Here is a 21380-nt window from a genome sequence, read left to right on the forward strand (position 1 = left end):
ACAGCATAAAATGTTTCATTGCAGCGCTATATCTTATGGTAGAAGATTGGAAATAACCCAAGTGTCAATCAACACAGGACTGGTTACATAAATTTTGATGTAACCACATAAGGGAATACTGTGCAGCCATAAAAATGATTGGAGAAAATCTCTAAGTCTATATATTGATTTTAAAAAGCTCTTTGCTGCTGCTAAGTCGCTTCAGTCGTGTCCGACTCTGTGCGACCCCATAGATGGCAGCTGACCAGGCTCCCCTGTCCCTGGGATTCTCCAGGCAAGAACACTGGAGTGGGTTGCCATTTCCTTCAATGCATGAAAGTGAAAAGTGAAAGTGAAGTCATTCGGTCACGTCTGACTCTTTGCGACCCCATGGACTGCAGCCTACCAGGCCCCTCTATCCATGGGATTTTCCAGGCAAGAGTACTGGAGTGGGGTGCCATTGCTTTCTCTGAAAAAGCTCTTTAAGACACACTAATAAGTGAAAGAAACATGATGCAGAACAGTACGTTGGCTTTTGCTTAAGAAAGGAGAAAATAAGAATATATATTGATAGCACTTGTATTTGTATAAGGAAAGTAAAAAGATACAACAGGAATTCGTATAAGTATGTTATTACTTGGGGTGAGAAGAATAAGGTAGATAGGAATGGGGCAGTGAGAGTGAGAACTTTCACTGTATATCTTTTTTCTGTTCTCTGACTCACACTATCTTTTTGAGAATAAAATAAAATAAGTTTGAAATAATGGTAATTCAGCTCTTCATATTTATTTCCTTGGTTTAAAAAAGGCAAGTGAGGACTTCCCTGGTGGCCAGTGGAAAAGAATCCACCTGCCAATGCAGGGGACAGGGGTTCAATCCCTGGTCCAGGAAGATTCCACAAGCCATGGAGCAACTAAGGCCGTGGGCCACGACTACTGAGCCAGCCCTCTAGGGCCCATGTGCTGCAACTACTCCGCAACGAGAGAGGCTACTGCAGTGAGAACCTGTGCACTGCAATGAAGCGTAGGACCCCACTTGCCACAACTAGAGAAAGCCCTCTCAAAGCAAGGAAGACCCAGTGCAGCCAAAAATAAAGAAATAACTTTTTTTTTTTTAAAGGCAAGGGACTTCCCAGTGGTTAAGAATCTGCCTTCCAATGCAGGGGACGCAGGTTTGTTCCCTGGTTGGGGAACTAAGATCCCACGTGCCACTGGGAGGTAAGGCCATGCGTAGCAATGCTGAGCCTGAGCAACACTGCGACAAGAGCAACACTCCCCGCCTTCCGCCCGCCCCTGCACTGCAACAGAGCCTCAGCACAGTCAAAAAGAAAAAAAGGCAAAAAACATTCTACTACCCTTGAGAGAGAGCTTCCCAGGTTGCTCAGTGGTAAAGAATTCACCTGCCAATAGATGCAAGAGACTTGGGTTCAATCCCTGAGTGAGGAAGATCCCTTGGAATAAGAAATGGCAACCCATCCCAGTACTCTTGACTGGAGAATTCCATGGACAGAGGAGCCAGGTGGGCTACAGTCCATGGGGTCACCAAAAGTCAGACATGACTGAGCATACACACACCCGTGAGAGAACTCAGGAGCATGAAATGTCTGGTTGTGGTATTAAGTACCACTTTGGAGGGAGTACTCAGCTGCAAATCAGCCAAAACACTGTTTTCTTGATTATTGTTTTGTTTTATGAAAGTAAAATCCCATTGTCTGTGGTCACCCTACTGGGTCTGGGTTCACCTTTATCCAAGCGATCCTCACATTTAAGAGGAACAGAAAAACTAGACTGTTCAAGCTGCATCAGTCTTCCTTGACAAGTGGCTCAGATGGTGAACTGAGTTATACCCCTTCCATGGTCTTCCATGATCTTAGCTTGCAGGTAAATATTTGTGGAAACGCTTGACAGGCTCTTTTGAAAATGCCCATGGATTTGATTTAATGTTTTATGTAGACAAGTTCCACTGTCTTCTTGCAGAAATGGTGGCAGAGTTGAGACCCATCTGGGTGAAATTGTTATGTAAATTATGTGCGCGCGCGCGCGCGCGCGCACACACACACACACACACACACACACACAAAATTGCTTGAGAAATTTAGGGATGGATCAACAGAGAGGGAAGAAAATGAATCTCTTCAGTTTGCCTCTCAAAATTGATTCTTTGCCATCTAAGCTACCAGGGAAACCCTTGTCAAAATTGATACCAAGGTCATCTAAATAAGGGTGCTAAATTGGTACTTTTCTAAGTAACAGAGACAGACTTCTCCCAAGGAAACCTGTCAGACAAGGGAGGATAACCTGAGTGTCCATGCAATTATTTTTCAAAATAAGCAGAGCGCTCCATCTTTGCTTCTTGGATTAAAGTCAAACAATTATATATAAACTGTGTCAAGTCAGTACGCGAGGCTGAATGCTGCTTTGTTTTCCTCATTGATTTGAAAGGAAACGGGTAGTTCCAATATGCGCCCCCCCCAACATTCCTATGTTCTCTTAAAGCGTGTCCTTGTGTCTTGGCTTCTAGACTATTCTGAAAAATATTTCAGATATTTCTTTGTTGGGTGCAACCCCAAATGCTGGTGTCTATCTAATACATGAACGCTTTAACTTTCTCTACTATTCATCACAATTGCTCTTTGAAGGAGCAAGTAAACTGGTGCCCAACCAACATTATGAAATTTCCTTTTTTTTGAAATAACACATTAACCCAATTCCTAAGTCCTGTCTTTGCTTGAAAATGACTTACCAGTAAATCATTCTTCATGTTGATCAGTAAAGAAAAAAAAAAGAAAGTAATTCTTGAAAGTTTTTTTTTTTAGGTAAATAATTGGCAACAAAGGTAATTTCACTTAGCTTCTGCAGCAACTAAAGCCATACTGTTAATTCAAAACCAGTTTTTGCTATTCTTCCATAACTTTAGTTACTAAATAACTTTAGTGAGCGGAAGTTTGTCAGCAAATGCTTTGGGGACAGGCTGGGGCTAGGTTCCTGAAGTTAGCAAGTGAGGGAACTGCCTGTTTGCACTCTGGGCTGAAAAGATGTTCCAGGTGTCTGTGACAAGCTGTGATGAGGTCTGTAGATTACTTGGAATCCATTGTGTTCTTTTCCTTGTTAGAAAAAAGAAACCTTCTGAAAACAAGCCCTTATTTAAAGGAAGCCCCAGTTAATCCAACAAGGCTTGAATGAAGTCCCTTTTATACAAACTGCTTGACAAAGGCCATTTGGCCCTGAGGAACCCTGGGAGAACAGAAGCTGGAATCAACACCGCATACATGGTTCAGATAGTTCAAAGCTCAGGACCCTCTTAAAGCATATCTGACCTTGGTTAGAACAAAATTTATCTAGTACTGCAAGCAGAGGTCTTACGTAGAACAGCAACAAACCTCCATTAGAGTGACAAATGGTTATTGAACATTTACGAGTGCCAGGAAAATACACTGACACCTCCCCATTAGCTCCTTATCTCTTGAATCAGGTTTAATTATAATTACCCCCATTTAACAGATGAAGAAACTGAGGTTTCCTAAGAGTGTCATGTGGTGGAGCTCAGCTCTGATCCCAGACAATTTGATCTAGAACCAGAGAGCTTAACTCTGGATCAGGTCTGCTAAATGGTCCCATCCAGATGGCAAGCAGGGTAAAAGTAAGTCTCTGCCAGCATTTACAGGGAGGTGGCTACCATCTGCACGCATCATCTCCAACGTCTTAAAAATGATTTTAAAAAGTCAACCCTTGATGTATGGCAAAACCAATACAATATTGTAAAGTAATTAACCTCCAATTAAAATAAATAGATTTATATTAAAAAAATAAAAATAAAACAGAAAAAAAAAAAGTCAACCCTTATGCACTCAGAAGGGCCTCCTAGGTGGCGCTAGTGGTAAAGAACCTGACTGCACCGCAGGAGACACAAGAGATGCAGGTTCGATCCTCGGTCAGGAAGATCCTCTGGAGGAAGGCATGGCAACCCACTCCAGTATTCTTGCCTGGAGAATCCCATGGACAGAGGAGCCTGGCAGGCTATAGTCCATAGGGTCGCAAAGAGTCGGACACAATTGAAACGACTTGGCACTCACACATGCATGTACTCAGAAAGCATTAGATTTTTTTTACTCCAGAAAAATAATTTGTCTTCTCTGTGCTGTGTCACGATTGAGTAGGGGCCCTTTAAGGCAAGCGTGACTGGTAGAGCTGGGCAGGCACGAATTTTCAGAGCATCTTACCTTTAAGGTACACCAGGTCCTTACTTCATCTCCACTCTGAAATCCTAGAACCACTGGCTCGGGACACAAATGACTCATTGTCCTTGGCCTCAAACAACAGCAAGGCTACTTAGAATACAAAGCACATTTCATGGGAGAAAGCTGCCACCACCGGCCACAGTCACACTTTCCTGCAAGATCCACAGCCTGGCTGAAGCATGGGGATAGCTTCCTGGCTGTTCAATCTCACTTCGAATGTTATTTGAGAATAAGGGGTAGTGACGACACAGCCCATTCATTCACTATGTCACAGGGACATCCCCTGCTTTTTTAAACCCTTTTCCCCTGAAGACATGTTGGTGCTCAATCCTTGCCCCCACCCTGAGGAAGGGACGTTTGTTCTGCTGTGAGTGAAACAGCAAGCAGGAGTGGGCTTCATGCCATCGTGGGAAGAGTTGCCTTTCCCCAGGCATGAGTGGTGTCGACTACCAGAGGATTTCCACTTGGGAATGACCCAACACTCCTGGGGGCTCGGATAGGACCAACTCTCCTCCTTTCCAGCCCCCAGGAGAAAGCGAGAATGTGGAAAAGATGACTATTCCTATTGCAAGGAGCCCACGGAGGTGGGGCTGGGAGGCGCAGCCTGTGGGGCCACTCTGTCCAGCTGTCCTGTCACCTCTGGCCACTTGCCTGGGTGTACCATCCCTCAGGAGAGGGAATGGTCATCCTCTGGCAGGTCTGCTGAGTTTTATTCTTCCCAATCCAGTTACTAGAGAGAGCTGATCACAGGGGACCCCAGACTGCTGCTTCATTGTTCTGGACACCTGTGATGTCTAATTATCAATCCAGCCTGGCAAGGTGGAGCTGGAAGCTTGGGAAGAAGCTGTCCTGTGAACCTGGATGTTGGCTGTGGCAACCATCCGAGGCAATTACACTGGAGTTTCATGGTGGTGTGGTTGGGATAGAGGAGGTTTAGTAAGCTCTTGCTCAGGGCTTTGCGGAACACCATGGCCCCAGACAGGCTGGTCCGCCTTGAGGAAGTGGGGAAAGCCAAGAAGCTGTGCTCTCGGAGTGTTGCTGGGATGCGCCACTGGGGACACATCCTTTGATCTTACTTCACCGATGACCAGGTCAGAGAGCTCAATCCCTGCTGGGACCACATCAGGGATGCTCTGAATGCTGGGGCATGTCCAGGAAGTCAGCCCCGGCTGAGCAGGAATAGGGAGGGGCCAGCCTCCAGGGAAGATGGGGGTTGAATGCTGGTGGAAGGGTGCAGGGTGGGGCCTCCACCCCCTCTGGGATGCTGGGTGTAACTGGGAGCAGGAAATGGGCAGTCACCCTCCAGAGGCTTACAAAGAAAAAGATGTCCTCTGCCTAGTCAAAGGCGGTACCTGTTTATAATAGAATAGAGGTTCCTGCACACTCTGTTAATTCCAGTCCTTCACCCCAAGAGAGCAAGTGAGCTCCCCGAATTCTGACCATTCAGTCATTTGACACTTTTATTGAGCAGCTCTTACCTGTCAGGCCTGTGAGCATATTTGTGACTGAGTGCACGTGCATTTTCTTGCTTTCATCATCCTCATCACCTTTTTATTTGTTAAAGAGACAGCTTCTAGTTTAAGGATTTTTATATTGAAGAATTCAAAAAGTGGTAGGTTTTTGGAACTTATTGATTTGTATTTAAAAAGAACTATTGGTTATTAATCGGCTATACCCCAATGCAAAATAAAAAGTTTAAAATTTGGAAAACAAATAAAAGGAACTGTTGACAAAGATTCACTGGAAAAGAATCTGAACAAGTGGGAAAATACAGTTAGTACTACTGAAACCTACTAAAATAATTCCAGGATGTATGGTTTATCTGACATAATGATACCTCTCAGAGCTGTCACTGGTCTGAAACTGACTGCTTCTTACTTTTCTAAACACAGTGGTACGATGGACAATGTTCTATCACTTCTGTTCTTTCCCGAATGTGTAAAAGTTAAAATACCAATTCAAAAACTAATAAATTCTTTTCTTTAAATGTTTCTTACAGATACAACTTCAATATTTTCATTCAATAGTGGTACAGTTTAAGAGATTTTTTTTATTCATGAGTCAAACAACAATTTACCCAAAGGGAAATGAGTTTACAGGCTCATAGTGCAAATAAAGAGTTCAGGAATGCAGTAACTAATATTTCTAAAATACAAAATAGATACAATTCTTAGAAGATACATGCAATAATAAACTCTACTAAGGAGCTGGTCACAGAACTAGAACATTTGATAATTTTACTGGTGATATCAATGGGACATTAGCTGTTTCCAAATTCAACTGGAACTCTCATCTTAGGCTTTGTATTTTGCTTTTCCAGTTTCACTAATGACACAAACATGATTCAAATCCCTGAAGTGTTCATTGTAGTCAAGGGCATATCCCACAACAAACTTGTCTGGAATTTCAAATCCAACAAAGTCCGGTCTATAGCCAACACTTCGAGGGGTCCTTTTCACAAGCAAGCTGGCAACCTTGACCATCTTTGGATTATGCCGCTTGACCAGGGAAAGTAAGGCTTGCATCGTTTTGCCGGTGTCAATGATATCTTCCACAATCAAGACATTCTTTCCAGTCAGAGTTGAGAGATCATCTCCACCAATCACTTTTATGTCGCCTGTTGACTGGTCATTACAGTAGCTCTTCAGTCGGATGAAATCTACAGTCATAGGAATGGACCTGTCACTATTTCTGTTCAGTACTTTGATGTAGTCCAGTAGGTCTGCAAAGAACTTATAGCCCCCCTTCAGCACACAGAGGGCCACGATGTGATGGCCTCCCATCACGTGCATCACGTCTCGAGCAAGCCGTTCGGTTCTGTCCATAATCAGTCCATGAGGGATAAACACCTTTTCCAAATCCTCTGCATAATGATTAGGTATACAGAATAAATCCAGGTCATAACCTGGTTCATCATCACTAATCACGATGCTGGAGCTGCAGGTCGCCATAATGGAGCTGGCTGGAAATGTGTTGGACCTAGAGGCAAAAGACCTAGGTTCAATCCTGCCTCTGCCATTTACTCATTGAACTGTAGCACATAATCATTTGACCTCTGTTTCAGGAGTTAATATGCCGCAGGCAATAGTAAAACCACTATCAGTCTGTAGATCCTACCTCAGGACCACTCCATGGTTCATGTCCTAGGACTTCCCTGTATCAAGAACGGCACCCCCTGGGTAACCTCCACTTCTATATGCTGTCATCTGCCCACTACTTCTATTTTTTCACCTTACTACTCTAGCCAGTAATCACTGCTAAAATCCATCAATTCTGCCACTTTTTGAGTCCCTCCCACCCCCTCAACTCTGTCCACACTTCCCTTTTTACCTGGCCCCATCTCAGGCCTTGTCTACAGTTCAGTCCCCTTTATCAGACTTGCCTGCTGTGTCTCCCAACCCTGATTAAGTTGCAGGCTCCATCTTCTTTCCACCTGCACTTGGAGGGGCTAGAAAACAAAACACTCAACCATCCTTACTGACCTCACTATAAATTCATGCTGCTCACTTCAAGTGGGTCCTGATGCTGCCTGGCAAGCCTGCCACATGCAGTTCTCTCTCCAAAGCCCCAGGATGATAAAACTCACATCTTCTCTCCTCAAACCTCAGCACCCCTTCCCCACTCTCAGCTGAGGACACTGCTTCTTATTTCTCTGGAAAAGCAGAAGCCATGGGAAGAAAACCCCCTGACTCCCATCACTCACCTGACACTCCGCCTTCCTTTGCTCCTGCCCAAGACCAGCCCTTCACCTGCCACTCAACTCCCACACCCCTTGATTCTAGAAGGATGCCCCCCCCCACCCTGCTCCCTCCACTGTCTCTTCTCTCTTCCTTCTGCATCATCACTTTCCTCCCTCTCCTGGATTATTCTGACTAGCATACGCACATGGTCTAAAAGCTCCTAGCCATGAAAAAAGTCTTGAAAAAATCCTTCCACACCTGCTCCCATGTCTGCCCCATTTCTCTGCTCCTTTTATAGAAAATTCCTTGAAGGAGTTGTCCCTACCTCCTCTGCTCCCATGCCCAGGCATGGATCCAGTTGGGCATTTGTCTCTGATTTAGCAGTGAAACTGTGCTTGTCAAGGTCACCAGTGCCTCCACATGGCCAAGTTCAACGTCAATTTTCAGTTCACATTCATCTTAGTGGACCTATCCTCAGCATTTGATGTAGCTGGGCAAGCTCTTGCCTTTGAAACACTTTCTTCTCTGACCTCCAGGACACCTCTCTCCCATCATGCTGGTCACTCCCCAGTCCCTTTGCCTGCTTCTCCTCTGCTCCTTCACCTCTGCTCCCTGAGGGCTCCAGGGCTCATCCCGCAGCCCTCTTTTCTCTCTGCACTTCTCTATGGGGTCTCATCTAGATGACCAGCTTTTTAAAAAAAGTCTGCCTTTTGCTGGTTCCCCAATTTATATTTCTAGCCCCTACCTTCTGCTGCCTTTACGCTAGTTTATCTACTGCCTACTTAGTATGTTACTTGGATGAATCATGGGCATCTCACAAGTCACATGTCGAAAACTGAGGTCCAGATTGCCCTCCCAAATCTGTCCCCTCCAGAGTCTCCCCACAGCTACATCCTTCTAGTTGCTCAGGTCAACGGTTTGGAGCTATCCTTGCTCCCTTTCTTTTTCTCAACTCCCATATCCAATCAGCAAATTGTGTTGGCTTCACCCTCAAATTACATCCAGAATGTAGCACTTTTCTCCATTTCTACCTAACTACCCTAATGCCACATCCCTTCTCCTGGGTGATAGCCACGGCTCTCTAACTGGCCTACCTACCTCTTCCTTGGCCTCCTCTCATCCATTCCTCACATAGAAGCTGAAGAAGGTCAGTCCCTGGGTGCCCAACTCTGATCACCAATGGCTCCCCATCTCACATGAAGGACCTGGCACAGCATCGCCAGGTCTTCTCCCATCTCCCCTGACTTAATGGACTCCATTAGCCCGCCTTCCATCTGTTTCTTGAACAAGCCAGTCCTGCTTTTGCTTTATCCTGGGTGTTCCCTTTTTCTGGAATGTTCTTCCCCCAGATATAGGCATGACTGCTGTCTCTCTCTTATACAGATCTCAGCTCAAACACCTCCCCTTCAGTCAACCTCCCTTTTCCGACCATCTCATATAAAATAGGAGCCCCTTCCACAGCTCCATCACTCAAAGCTATTTTACTTTCTTCATAGCACTAACCATTATCTGAAATGATCACATTCATGTCTTTACTTGTGTATTGTCTATCTTCACCACCAGAATGAAAGCTGTATGGCAGCAGGAACTCTCCGCAGTAGCTAGCACAGAGCCGACCACACGGCTGCCAGGGCTGCCACGGAAGGTTGGAAAGGTTGTTCCCTGCACCAAAGCTTCTGGCTGAGAGGCTGGTAGGTGCTAATATCCAGCCAGCTCTCTGCTCTCCGTGCTGTGGGGGCATTTAGCAGGTTGCCTTCTGCTGTTTTACAATGCTTGCCTATGGGCTGGCTGTGGCTCTGTGGTGGGCATTTAGGAAATATTCATTGAATAAATGGCTGACTGATGGATGGGCAGACTTTTACTTGTTTTCTTCTGTGGGACTTCATGGAAATTACCTTCTTAAGGCCTCATTTTATTCATCTGTTAAGAGGGTAATTAACATCAATTTCATAGTACAGTTAGGAGGATTAAATAAAGCAGTTCATTAAAAAGCTGGCACAAATATGATTACACTTGTAGGACATATCCAGGATAGGCAGATCCATAGAGACAAGAGAAGATTAGAGGTTGCTGGAAGCTAGGGATCGGGAAACGAAGTGTGATTATTTAACAAGCAGGGGGAATTCTCTTGGTGTGATGAAAAGGTTTTAGAACTACACTGCGTGATGGTTGCCCAACATTCTGAATGTACTAAAAGCCACTGAATTGTGTGCTGAAATGGATGAACAGAGTGATATTTGTTGTAGATGTTATGTGAACTAAGTTACGCTATGTGAATACCTCGATGAAAACAACAACATCAAAACCATATGTACCATGTGCTGGCACAGTGTCCAGCATATGGTAGGTGTTCAATGAATATCTTTTGAATCCCATGAAATTTTCCTGCTTCAAAATCAACCAAAACTTCTAAACCTTCCTTGGATCTTCACTGCCTCATCCAGGATAATATTCACTTTCCTCTCATTTGTTTATTTCAGGGGTACGGATTGTCGTCATTCTAGATGTTAGGGATTTGAAGGGGAACAAGACAGACACAGACCCTATCCTCAGAGTTTATAGACTCATAGGGGACTCTGCCAAGTAAAGAGAAAATCACAATACTGTGTGGTCAGGGCCATGAGGGAGAAGGGCCAGGGTCTTCTAGGGGCACAGAGTGGGGAGGAGGGACCTAGGCTAGGGTACATCTAGATCAAGAGGACCTCACCTAGGACCTACATGATGGGAGGCCTGGGAGGAACAGTCAGCCAGGTGGGAGGTGGATATGTTGGCGGAGAGGATTAAGGTTGGAGGAAAGCAGGGGTCCCAGGAACAGCACATGCAAAGCCGGGGAGATAAGCACATGGTGAGTTCTAGGAATGGAAAATCATTTGGCATGACTGCAGCAGAGAACATGAGGTATGGGTGGGAGAGTGAGGAATGGGCCACTGGCAGCAGGAGTTCAGACTCCGTGCCAAGATCTTCAACGTCCTGCATGAACTGGTCATCCGCTTTCCACCCGCATTTCTAATCGTGCCCCATTCACAAGCCCAGGCCGCAGCCCTTGCTCCCTCTCTGCCCTGTGGGTCCCTGTGAACTGCTATGCCTGCATGACTTAGCTCATGGAACCCTTCCTCCCTTAGTTATTTCCTGAGAGCCTGCCCTGTGTCAGGTGCTGGGAACCTAGAGACTGTCAAACTTGTTTCCACCCTGGGAGAGCTCCCCAACTAGTCTAGTTGGGGAGGGAGCTGAGGAAGAAATGATTACAAAATAATGACGGAAATGCTCTGATAGGCGGAGCTCTGGGCATAGAGGAGGCGGGGCTTTCCGGGTGGAGGCGGGGCCTGTCAAGGTAGGGGCGGGGCTTGCTAGGGTAGACTGGGGACTTGGGGAAGGCGACTCCCTGAGGGTCTGAAAGAACAAGGAGGTACCCTAAGCCTGGGGAGCCTAGCTTTGTGGGGGTCACAGAACCCTTGAGATCCAGATAGAGGCTTGTACCCTCTGTTCAGGTAAACACACAAACACAGGATTAACCCCCAGGGCACATCACATTCCCAAAAGGCCTCTAAACTCACACTCTCCATCGACTTCCACATCCGCCTACACACACACACACACACACACACACACGCACAAACGCTTACATCCACTTTTGCAGGCAGTTTTGATTGTGCTTGGTCCCTCTGGATTTGCCTGGAGAATGCCCACCCCTCTCCCCTTTGGTTCTGGCTCACCGCCTTCACAGGCCTGCAGAGCACCCTCTTCAACTCTGGACTTTGTACCTGTCACCGGAAATTCACTTGTTTATCAGGCCGCCAGCTTGAGCAGCCGCCCGCTGAAGACTGTCACGTCTCTGGATCCCAGCTGCACCAACCCCCCACCCGCTCAGCACTGGGGGTGGGGGTGAGACCTTGTGCCTGAAGGTTCTCCGCAAAAGCTTGGGAAGATGTAGAATTAGTCGTCCGTGTTGGCGGCGCTGCCCTCCTCTCACCCGCGCCTCCGGCCCCGCCTGCCCGCAGCGTCCCCAGGTGAGTCATGCGACAGCTCGGGCCCGCCCACCTGGCCGGGTCCTGCAGGCTGTAACCGGAAGCTCCTCTGCGGACTGGGCACAGTTCCTACAGGTGGGGAGCTAATGGGAAGGCATTGGGGGGCCTGGGCGGGGAAGTCACAGATCCCTGAAGGTTCCTGGGAGCAGGAAAGGAGCTACAAATTGGGGTGGAGTGTGTGTTTGTCGGTGGAAGAAATGTAACCAGAAGGGGTGGGGTGATAGCCTGAGGGGGTTGTGTGTGTCTGTGTGTGTGTGTGTGTGTGTGTGTGTGTGTGTGTGTGTGTGTCCCTGGGGATAAGGCAGGAAGGAAAAGAATAGGAGTAAAATCTTAGAAACATCAGGTTGAATTGAACTCATTTCAGTTTTGTTTTTTTTTTTTTTAATTGCAGGCAAATTCCTTTACAATTTTGTGCTGGTTTCTGCCATAATCAACATGAATTAGCCATATGTGTGCATATGTTCCTTCCCTCTTGAACAACTCATTTCAACTGAACAAAACATGTTTTTTTGAGAACCCAAGGCTTAGTATGGGGCCCAGATAGGCACGCAGTGGACTTTTGCTGCTGAATGGATGAGTGAATGATTTACTTCTCCTTTCTAATGACTCCCCCACTCCACCCCCTATATCACTCATCTCACAAACATGCACTGAACCGCTGACTGCCAAGCTCTCTCTCTGCCTACGGCATTTGTCAGCCTAGTCCCTGCCTAGGGAGCTGCACATTTAGTAACTGGCGAATTCTGACTGGTGGCCGAGTGGGCAGGGCAGTGAAGGGGGTGATGAGGGGGGTCTTGGGACAGCCTCACAGGCAGGTATGGTCAGATTTGGCCTTGAGGGATGAGGGACTCGAAAAACTGAGGAGGGAGTGGCTGAGAAACAAGAGTGCAAAGCAGGACGTGTGTGTGTGTGTGTGTGTGTGTGTAGCATGGGGAGGGAATTGAGGGCCGTTTGCTGAATTGCAAAGCCTTGAAGCATCTGCACAAAGCTGTAGGGGCCTAGGGAGCTTGTGCAGGACTTTTAAGCTGGAGGGTAATGGGGTCAGATTTGGTCCATAGGCCCATCACTGACATGGATGAGAGGTAAGGAGAGATCTCAGGAGGTTATTGCGAGTTGAGGAACAAGATGAAGGTGGCTCGAACTGGGGCAGAGAAGGGGTGTCAGCATTCTAGGGCTACTGAGAGGAAGAACTCATGGAGCCTGGTGGCAGTGCGGTGGTGTTGAGGAGGGAAGGTGTCATTAAGGTATCGATACTAAAGACGATGGCCGAGTGCTCCCTAAACCAGGTGCTTCTCTCCTAGGTGCTTTTCTGCCTGGACACTCCTCCCAGGGCCTCTTCTGATTCAGATACCTCCAGCCCCAACTCCTAGTCCTCCAGGTACTTCTCTAACCCAGGTACTCTTCCCTTAGCTCCTCCCCTAGCTGCCCCCTGACCCCAGACATTCCTTTGGCCCAGATGCTCTCTCTACAGGTATCCTGAGCCTAGCTAATCTTGCTCCAGATAGTCCCTTACTTCAGATGCTCTTACTCCTCTAGACCCTTCCCAGCCCTAGGGTCTCAGCCAGGTAATTTCCTGATCCAGTTGATTTACATTTGGCTACTCCCCCAAAACAGCTCCCCGCCCCCTGGGGCAGAGGTGAATGAACAAGAAATGTGCCTGAAGGGCTGAGGGTAGAGGACACAGGGTGGGGACACAGGGCTCCTGACTCCAGAGCTGAGGGCCAGGGCTGTTCTGGCAGTATCTGGGGCCTCCGATCCTGGATGGGGACCAGCACCATCCTCCATCGTGGTCTCCACTTTGCCCATTAGCTTCAAGGAATTGCTGTTGTCCATCCTCTGGAAGGTGAGACTGCTTCTGCCCCACTTTCCACCCTCAGCTTATGGAGCAGGGGAGCAGCCTGGGCTCTGGGCCCTGGCATCTGAGACCTGGGTTCAAGTCCTGGGTCTTTGGCTGAGTTAGTTCACCTTTCTGGGCTGTAGTGTCCTCACCTGTAGAGTGGGGATAATGCTTATGCTCACATTATGGGTGAATCATAAGTTGTGCTCAGTAAATTCCATCACTGAGTTATGTTTCCAGCCACTTCCTGGTGTTCCCTTATAAACAGCCCATGTCCATGGCTCAGCTTGTTTTGCTCCTGTGGATAGCTAGTTATGGCCAGTTGTCCAGTCTCCAGAGTTTGCGCAGTGCCCTCCTGTGGCTGTAAGTGTGGCCCAGAACGAGTGTCTGTGGCTGTCCCTGACCCCCATCTGCGTGTGTATATTCCAGGACTCTGTCCCAGGGCTGCCTGGCATCCGGAGGTCTCCTTAGAACCAGGGCTCTTCTGGCAGAGGCTGAGGCTCACCAGTGTCTTCTGGCCCCTCCATGAGTGAGGCAAACCAAAGTGAGTGACAGTGGGAGGGAGACTGAGGAGGGGGTTGGGTTCCCCTTGGATTGTGGGGAGGACCTTGTGCTCATGTCTCTCAGTTTCCCCTGGGAGCCGATCCTGGGCCCCATCCATAACACTGTTTCTTTCTCTGCAGCCATCGTGGGGTCCTCCGAGGTCCCCACAACATCTACCGTATCCTCTGGATCAGGCAGCGGGATCCAGACATGGCTTGTGCTGGTAGGGGTCGTTCTGGGGGCTGTGGTCCTCTCTCTCCTCATCGCGGTTGCTGCCAAATGCCATCTCTGCCGCAAATACCGTGCCAGCTACCAGCACCACCCACTGCCTGAAACAGGGAAGGGAGGTCGTCCCGAGGTGGTTGAAGATGAGGATGATGATGGCTTCATTGAGGACAATTACATTCAGCCTGGGTTTGGTGGGCTGGAGACAGGGGCAAGCAGGGACCACTTCTCCCTTTGAGTCTTCATCTTTGGACTGCCCCACCCCCCATCCCTATGCTTGACAGCTTAAGGAGAGCAGATATTTCAAGGGAACCACAAGCCTCAGGGACTTGGTAGGGCTTAAGGGCTGACCAGGGGTGGAGCAATCCTCCCTTACTCGACTCTAGTCACCAAAGTGATCATGACCCTCTTTTACTCAATGACTCTTAATGGCTCCCTCCTGTTCTCAGAATAAAGCTTACCAAGGGCCTGACTTTGAAATCATGCCTCTGTTGGCCTTTGGTTTCCCTTCTTGACTGTCCCTTTTTTACTTCCTGCTTAGCTAATTCTTTGTTATTCCTCCCTCTCCTACCATGCTGTTTCTCCCTGGACCTTTGCTCACACTCCTCTTTTGCCTAGATGCCTTTCTCTTCTCCCAAGTCCTGTCTGACAGTGATGAAAATCACCGGCCAGTAGACTCCAGGTGGTCTGCCTACCTGCCAGCATTTCAGATGTGACCTGATGATAACATTTTAGCAGGGGAAATGCAATGTGCCAAATTTCTTACTGAGATTTTTTTCCTGTCAATAAAGTGGAAATCTAAATAGTTCTACTATGTTTTTCACAGATATTAATACTTCTGTTTTCATTTTAATTAAAAATAAAGTCTCTTATTTTTTATTTTCCTGAACTGAGGCTTGTGCATAAAAATGTCCCTTGTCACTGAACGCTATTACAGTGCTCAGATATCCCCTCCTTTGGACACCTGAGAGCTGCTGCCTCCCATAAGACCTGTGAGTTTCTCTAGTGGTCTCTTACCGTGTTTGGTTTTCATCTTTGTTACAGTTTGAACGTACCCTTACTGGGCCAGACTGTATTCTCTGAGGCCACAGTCTGCACTTCATTCTGTGTACTCAGAGTCTCGTACATAGCAGATGCTCAATAAATATTTATTGACTTCGTTGAATTATCATGGGCCTAGGGGTGAGTGGATGAGAGATGATGGAGTGGAGTTGACTATGGAACCTTGATGGAGAGGAAAAAGACAGGGTCATGATTGCTAGTGGGGAGTCTGGGGAAAGGGAGACAGTTTCAAGATAGCAGAGGCTTGAGTTAAGCTTCTTTTGGTTGCAAGCAATGGAAAGGAGTTTGGGGGGTGAATTAAAGGGGGATAGCTAACTCAGAAGGGCAGGAAGCAGGTGGTCCCAGCTGCCTGAGGTCGGGCATGGGACCTCTAGTGCTCTGTCATTTATGGGCACTTATGAGGTTCCATGCCTGGGACTCCCAAACTCTTGATTCTGGGTTTCAAGTACCCAGTTGATAGAATCTGACTGGCCCAGCTTGGGTCAAGTATCTACTACTGGTCTGATCAGTTCCGGCCAGTGGGGGCAGGCTCCTGTAGTCCTCTTGTGATTTGAGAAGCCCACCCATTTGCTCCAGTTCAGCCCCAGCCAAGCAGGGGGAAGTTGGGAACCAGGCAGCTGCCCAGATGTATCCACCACATGCAGTGTTAGCCTTTGAGGAAAGAGCCAGGGGAGAAAGAAACAGAGGGCTGACTAATGTGTGGGGTGCTCAAAGAAAAGGCCAGAGGTCAAGGATGGCTGCGATGTAGGGTTGAGGGTGCCCATGCCAGGGATGAAGCTGAAGAGGGGATGCTGTGCAGCGATGGACGGAAGGGGAGAGACCAAGATATGACTAAAGTGTGGCACAGGGAACAGAGATCCCAGGGATGTGATAGAATGGGGGTGAGGTGGGGGGAATGGGGAGATGGTTGACAGGACTTTTGGCCACTGGACATGCGGAGTAGGGAGTCAGTGAAGCTGCCCTGGTTTCTGACTGACTGGCTGGGCACTTGAGGAAGAGCAGGTTTTCGGGGAGCAAGGATTCAATGCTGGACATGGGGTTTCCAGCGGGTAGATGCCTGGGGCAGCTGCATTCACAGAGTGAAGTCCGGTTGGTCTGTAGATGTGGCCTTGGGAGTCCTTGACAATAGGGTCTCTGAGCCCCTCAGGAGTGAATCAGCTCACCAGGGCCGGGGTGGCATAGAGGAGGCACTGAGGACAGAGCAGGGAAACACTGACCTCTAAGGGTTTGTCTGCAGAGGAGGAGGAGACAGGAGAGACTGGGGACGAGCCAGGGAGGAGGGGAGCCAACCCTATTCATTGTTCCTCAGCCCCCAGACCCTCGAAGGCTGGGAAGGCCCTGTGTGGGAGACAGAAACACTGGCTGCCCTAGCCTGAGACCCCGGAGAGGATGTTGAGTAGCAGAGCATGTCCTGGCCTCCGGGGGAGGAGCCAGTTGGTCTTTCCTCTGCCCCTCATACATCCCCAGGGCTCACCCAGAGGGGCTGCCCTGGCTTGCACTTCTGGGCCAAGAAGCAGCTTAGCTTCTCAGGGCCTTGATTGAACCTCTGAGAAATGTGGGCAGAGGTGAGCACCCAACCTCAGATTAGAAGTTTGGAGAAGGAAATGGCAACCCATTCCAGTATTGTTGCCTGGAGAACCCCAAGGACAGAGGAACCTGGCTGCTATAGTCCATGGTGTCACAAAGAGCTGGACATGACTCAAGTGACCTAACACACACATTTCTGAGCCCAGCACCAAGAAGGGTTGGTAGGGGAGGCTTCCCCTCAGAACCTGCTGTTCAGTTCAGTTCAGTTCAGTCGCTCAGTCGTGTCCAACTCTTTGCGACCCCATGGACTGCAGCACAACAGGCTTCCCTGTCTATCACCAGCTCCCGGAATTTACTCAAATTCATGTCCATGGAGTCAGTGATGCCATCCAACCAGCTCATCCTCTGTCGTTCCCTTCTCCTCCTGCCTTCAGTCTTTCCCAGCATCAGGGTCTTTTCAAATGAGTCAGCTCTTCACCTCAGGTGGCCAAAGTATTGGAGTTTCAGCTTCAGCATCAGTCCTTCCAATGAATACTCAGGACTGATTTCCTTTAGGATGATCTGGTTGGATCTCCTTGCAGTCCAAGGGACTCTCAAGAGTCTTCTCCAACACCACAGTTCAAAAGCATCGATTCTTTGGTGCTCAGCTTTCTTTATAGTCCAACTCTCACATCCATACATGACTACTGGGAAAACCATAAACTATCACACAATTGCACTCACCTCACACACTAGTAAAGTAATGCTCAAAACTCTCCAAGCCAGGCTTCAACAGCAGGTGAACCGTGAACTTCCAGATGTTCAAGCTGGATTTAGAAAAGGCAGAGGAACCAGAGATCAAATTGCCAACATCTGTTGGATCATCGAAAAAGCAAGAGAGTTCCAGAACCTGCTGTGGGTGGTGGGAAATCTGGACCTAGAGAGCGGCCCTGGTGGATTTCCCAGAGAGATGGTTCCCAGCAGGCTCGCATGCCTGGCCCCAGGCATGAAGAGGAAACACCATTTGGGTCCACAGGTTCAAGGGCATGGGGATGCGGGAACTGCTGGGAGGCCTGGGACTCAGCCAGGCTTCTCTCTGGTCTGCCCTCCTGTGGCTTCAGACCACGACCCCAGCCCACCTCTGCCCCTCGCGTGCAACCTGTCCTCATCCCTCAGTAGCTGTCACTACCTTCTCTCCCCTGTGAGCGCCAACCCAGACTGCAAAGGATAGCCCAGTTTCTTGGCAGCCTCATCCTTCTGACCCCAGAGCAAGGCCACAATGCTTGTTCTTGTGTGGAGGCCAAAAACAGGGGTCACACAAGCCAGGGATGTGAAGTTGAAGAAAGCTGGCAGAGCAACAAACTGAGATGAGAGTACAGATGTGAAAGTGAAAGTGTGAACACTCAGTCGTGTCGGACTCTTTGCCACCCCAGGTTTGTAGCCCATCAGGCTTCTCTGTCCATGGAATTCTCCAGGCAAGAATACTGGAGTGGATTGCCATTCCCTTCTCCAGGGGATCTTCCTGACCCAGGGATTGAACCCCGGTCTCCTACATCGCAGGCAGATTCTTAGCCATCTGAGCCACCAGGAAAACCTGGATTCACATCCCAGCTCTGCCATTTATCTGCTGTGTGACCTTGGGGAAGTTACTTACCCCCTCAGTGCTCCAATTTCTTCTCAGTAGAATAACGATCATAGTAGCACTTGCCTCCCATGGTTTTAGAAGGCTTAAATGAGTGACATGTGTAAAATAGAATAGAGCAAGCATCTGCAAGTATTAGCCATATCTGTAGGGGCACCACCAGGGCAATCTCTCCCCATGACAGATCATCCTGAAGAAGGAGCTTGCCATGCCTCCTTCCTCCTCATTCTCTCTAGACTGGGATTTGAACATGTCTGTTTCCCAGGACTCAGGTCAGAAGATCTAGTTCAAAGCTGCAAAAGACTAGAATTAGATGTTCTGATGCTCTCTCTTGGTAAATGTCACATTGCACTTAAAAATACGTGGGTTGTTTTCAAATACCTTTTGCTATTGATTTCTAACATAATTCCACAGTGATAAAGAGAACTGACTCAGTACAATTTCACTACCTTTAGACCATGAAATATTTGTGACTTGTGGTAAAGCGTCTGCCTGCAATGCGGGAAACCTGGGTTTGATCCCTGGGTTGGGAAGATCCCCTGGAGAAGGAAAAGGCAACCCACTCTGGTACTCTTGCCTGGAAAATTCCATGGACAGAGAAGCCTGGTAGGCTACAGTCCATAGGGTCACAAAGAGTCAGACACGACTGAGTGACTTCACTTTCACTTTACATTCCTGGATATATTCCAATGTCTCTTGGTTTATAGTCTATGGAAACTTGAATAGAATCTGTATTCTGCTGTTTTAATTGTATTGAATTGGTTCACAGTGCTTTTCATGTCTACTATATCCTTCTTGGAGAAGGCAATGGCACCCCACTCCAGTACTCTTGCCTGGCAAATCGCATGGACAGAGGAGCCTGGTAGGCTGCAGTCCATGGGGTCACTAGGAGTCGAACACGACTGATCAGCTTCACTTTCACTTTTCACTTTCATGCATTGGAGAAGGAAATGGCAACCCACTCCAGTGTTCTTGCCTGGAGGATCCCAGGGACGGGGGAGCCTGGTGGGCTGCTGACCATGGGGTTGCTGGAGTCAGACACGACTGAAGCGACTTAGCAGCAGCAGCATATCCTTCTACTTTTCTGTCCATTCATTCTATTAATTTTTGAGAGTTTGATATTGAAACTGCAACTAAACATCTTAATTTATACACTTAAAAATAATTCTAATATATAGTAGAACTATATGTAATTTTGTTCTGTATTTTCTGTTTCCCATAAATGTGTTATCATACTGTCATAATTAAAGGAGAAGGCAATGGCAACCCACTCCAGTACTCTTGCCTGGAAAGTCCCATGGATGGAGGAGCCTGGTGGGCTGCCATCTATGGGGTTGCACAGAGTCGAACACAACTGAAGTGACTTAGCAGCAGCAGCATAATTAAAAGGAAAAAAAGGGGGTGAAAAGTTCTGATGCTGTAGGATATAATGATAGCAACAATAATAACACTGATGTGTAAGCACTTCCTTACAACAGCCCTGCTGGACAGGCAAGTCCAGCTTGATAGACTGAGAAGTTGAGGCTCAAACAGGTTAACTACAACTTGCCTGCTTCACTCAGCAATAACACTATTATCTCACCTCTAAGTCATGATCAAACAGACCCAGAGAAAGAATCTCCTGGTAGTTGAATTGGCCCCCATCATTCCTGGGTTGGCACCCCTTGCCCGTGAATCAGGGCCAAGAAGTTCCAGGTTTGGGAGAGCAGGCTGGGAGGGTAGAAGTGGTGTGTCCCCTCCCTGACCGGGGAGGGGACCAGAGCAGGCTGTTCTCTGCTGTGCCCAGGGCAGGTCCTGGGCAACAGTCCAGGAGGCAGACTGGTCAGTGTGCAAACACTGAGGCCCGACTGGTTCCCTGGTCCCTTGAGGAAGCTCCTCAAGGGGAGCCTGGGGACTCCTGTGGGGTGTGACTGGATATGATGGAAGGACCACCTGAACTAGAACAGATTTGGAGGTTTCTGGAACATATTCTTCTAGGATCCAGGCATCCAAGAGACCCAGAAGGAACGTGGGGCAAGTCTCTCTCTCTCTTCATCTTGCCTGCTGCCAGTGGGAGCTTTTAGGAGGTCCTGACCACTCTCTGCTGTCTTTATCAGCTCCCCTTGTCCCTGACACTTGTTTAGATTACAGGACCTTTATGTTAACCTCTCTCTTGCCAATGCCTGCCCCATCATGTCACCATTGCACACTCCAGGTGACACTCCAACCTGAGGCCTGCATCTTAACCTCTGCATGCTGTTGCAGAACCCTGCTTCCCACCCCCTCACCGCTACCTGCATCGCCCAGTCCATGCTTCTGTTGCTGCCCATTCTCCAGCTTCCCATGGGCTCTCAAAGCCTCCATTTTCTAGCCTCCTTTGGGCTTTCAAAGTCTCCACTCTCCAACATTCTCCAGGCTTTCAAAACCTCTGGCAACCTTGCTGTTTCCTTGTTCATTGTCCCTAAAAGTTCTTTAAAATGGTCTCAATCTGCCTGCAATGCAGGAGACCTGGGTTTGATTCCTAGGTTGGGAAGATCCCCTGGAGAAGGAAATGGCAACCCACTCCAGTATTCTTACCTGGAGAATCCCATGGGCAGAGGAGCCTGGCAGTCTACAGTCCATGGGGTCATAAGAGTAGGACATGACTTAGTGACTAAACCACCAT

At 48.1% G+C, this 21380-nt stretch overlaps 2 protein-coding genes across 4 annotated transcripts; one reads left to right on the forward strand and one right to left on the reverse strand.

Moving 5' to 3' along the window:
* Positions 1–6246: 6246 nt before the first annotated feature.
* On the reverse strand, positions 6247–11908 carry LOC129656270 (hypoxanthine-guanine phosphoribosyltransferase-like). 2 transcript variants are annotated; one of them, XM_055586985.1, is made up of 2 exons: positions 11786–11908; positions 6247–7195 (listed from the first exon to the last, which is right to left on the reverse strand). In XM_055586985.1, exon 2 carries the CDS (start codon positions 7165–7167, stop codon positions 6511–6513), a length of 657 nt encoding a protein of 218 aa, XP_055442960.1. In that variant the 5' UTR covers positions 7168–7195; positions 11786–11908; the 3' UTR covers positions 6247–6510. The 2 variants fall into 2 exon arrangements, with proteins under 2 accessions (XP_055442960.1, XP_055442958.1); XM_055586983.1 differs by having other exon boundaries at positions 11658–11865.
* C6H1orf210 (chromosome 6 C1orf210 homolog) lies at positions 11782–15664 on the forward strand. Of its 2 annotated transcripts, none has more exons than XM_055586987.1 (4): positions 11782–11903; positions 13223–13299; positions 14188–14302; positions 14442–15664. In XM_055586987.1, exons 3-4 carry the CDS (start codon positions 14284–14286, stop codon positions 14762–14764), a joined length of 342 nt encoding a protein of 113 aa, XP_055442962.1. In that variant the 5' UTR covers positions 11782–11903; positions 13223–13299; positions 14188–14283; the 3' UTR covers positions 14765–15664. The 2 variants fall into 2 exon arrangements, with proteins under 2 accessions (XP_055442962.1, XP_055442961.1); XM_055586986.1 differs by lacking the exon at positions 11782–11903 and adding an exon at positions 11914–11996.
* Positions 15665–21380: the final 5716 nt, after the last annotated feature.

Source organism: Bubalus kerabau, chromosome 6 (assembly GCF_029407905.1).
Source record: "Bubalus kerabau isolate K-KA32 ecotype Philippines breed swamp buffalo chromosome 6, PCC_UOA_SB_1v2, whole genome shotgun sequence".
NCBI classification, from domain to species: domain Eukaryota; kingdom Metazoa; phylum Chordata; class Mammalia; order Artiodactyla; family Bovidae; genus Bubalus; species Bubalus kerabau.

Bases quoted from the DNA above. Each gene is read 5' to 3' on its own strand.
- LOC129656270 (XM_055586985.1), bottom strand. From the start codon at position 7,167: ATGGCGACCTGCAGCTCCAGCATCGTGATTAGTGATGATGAACCAGGT.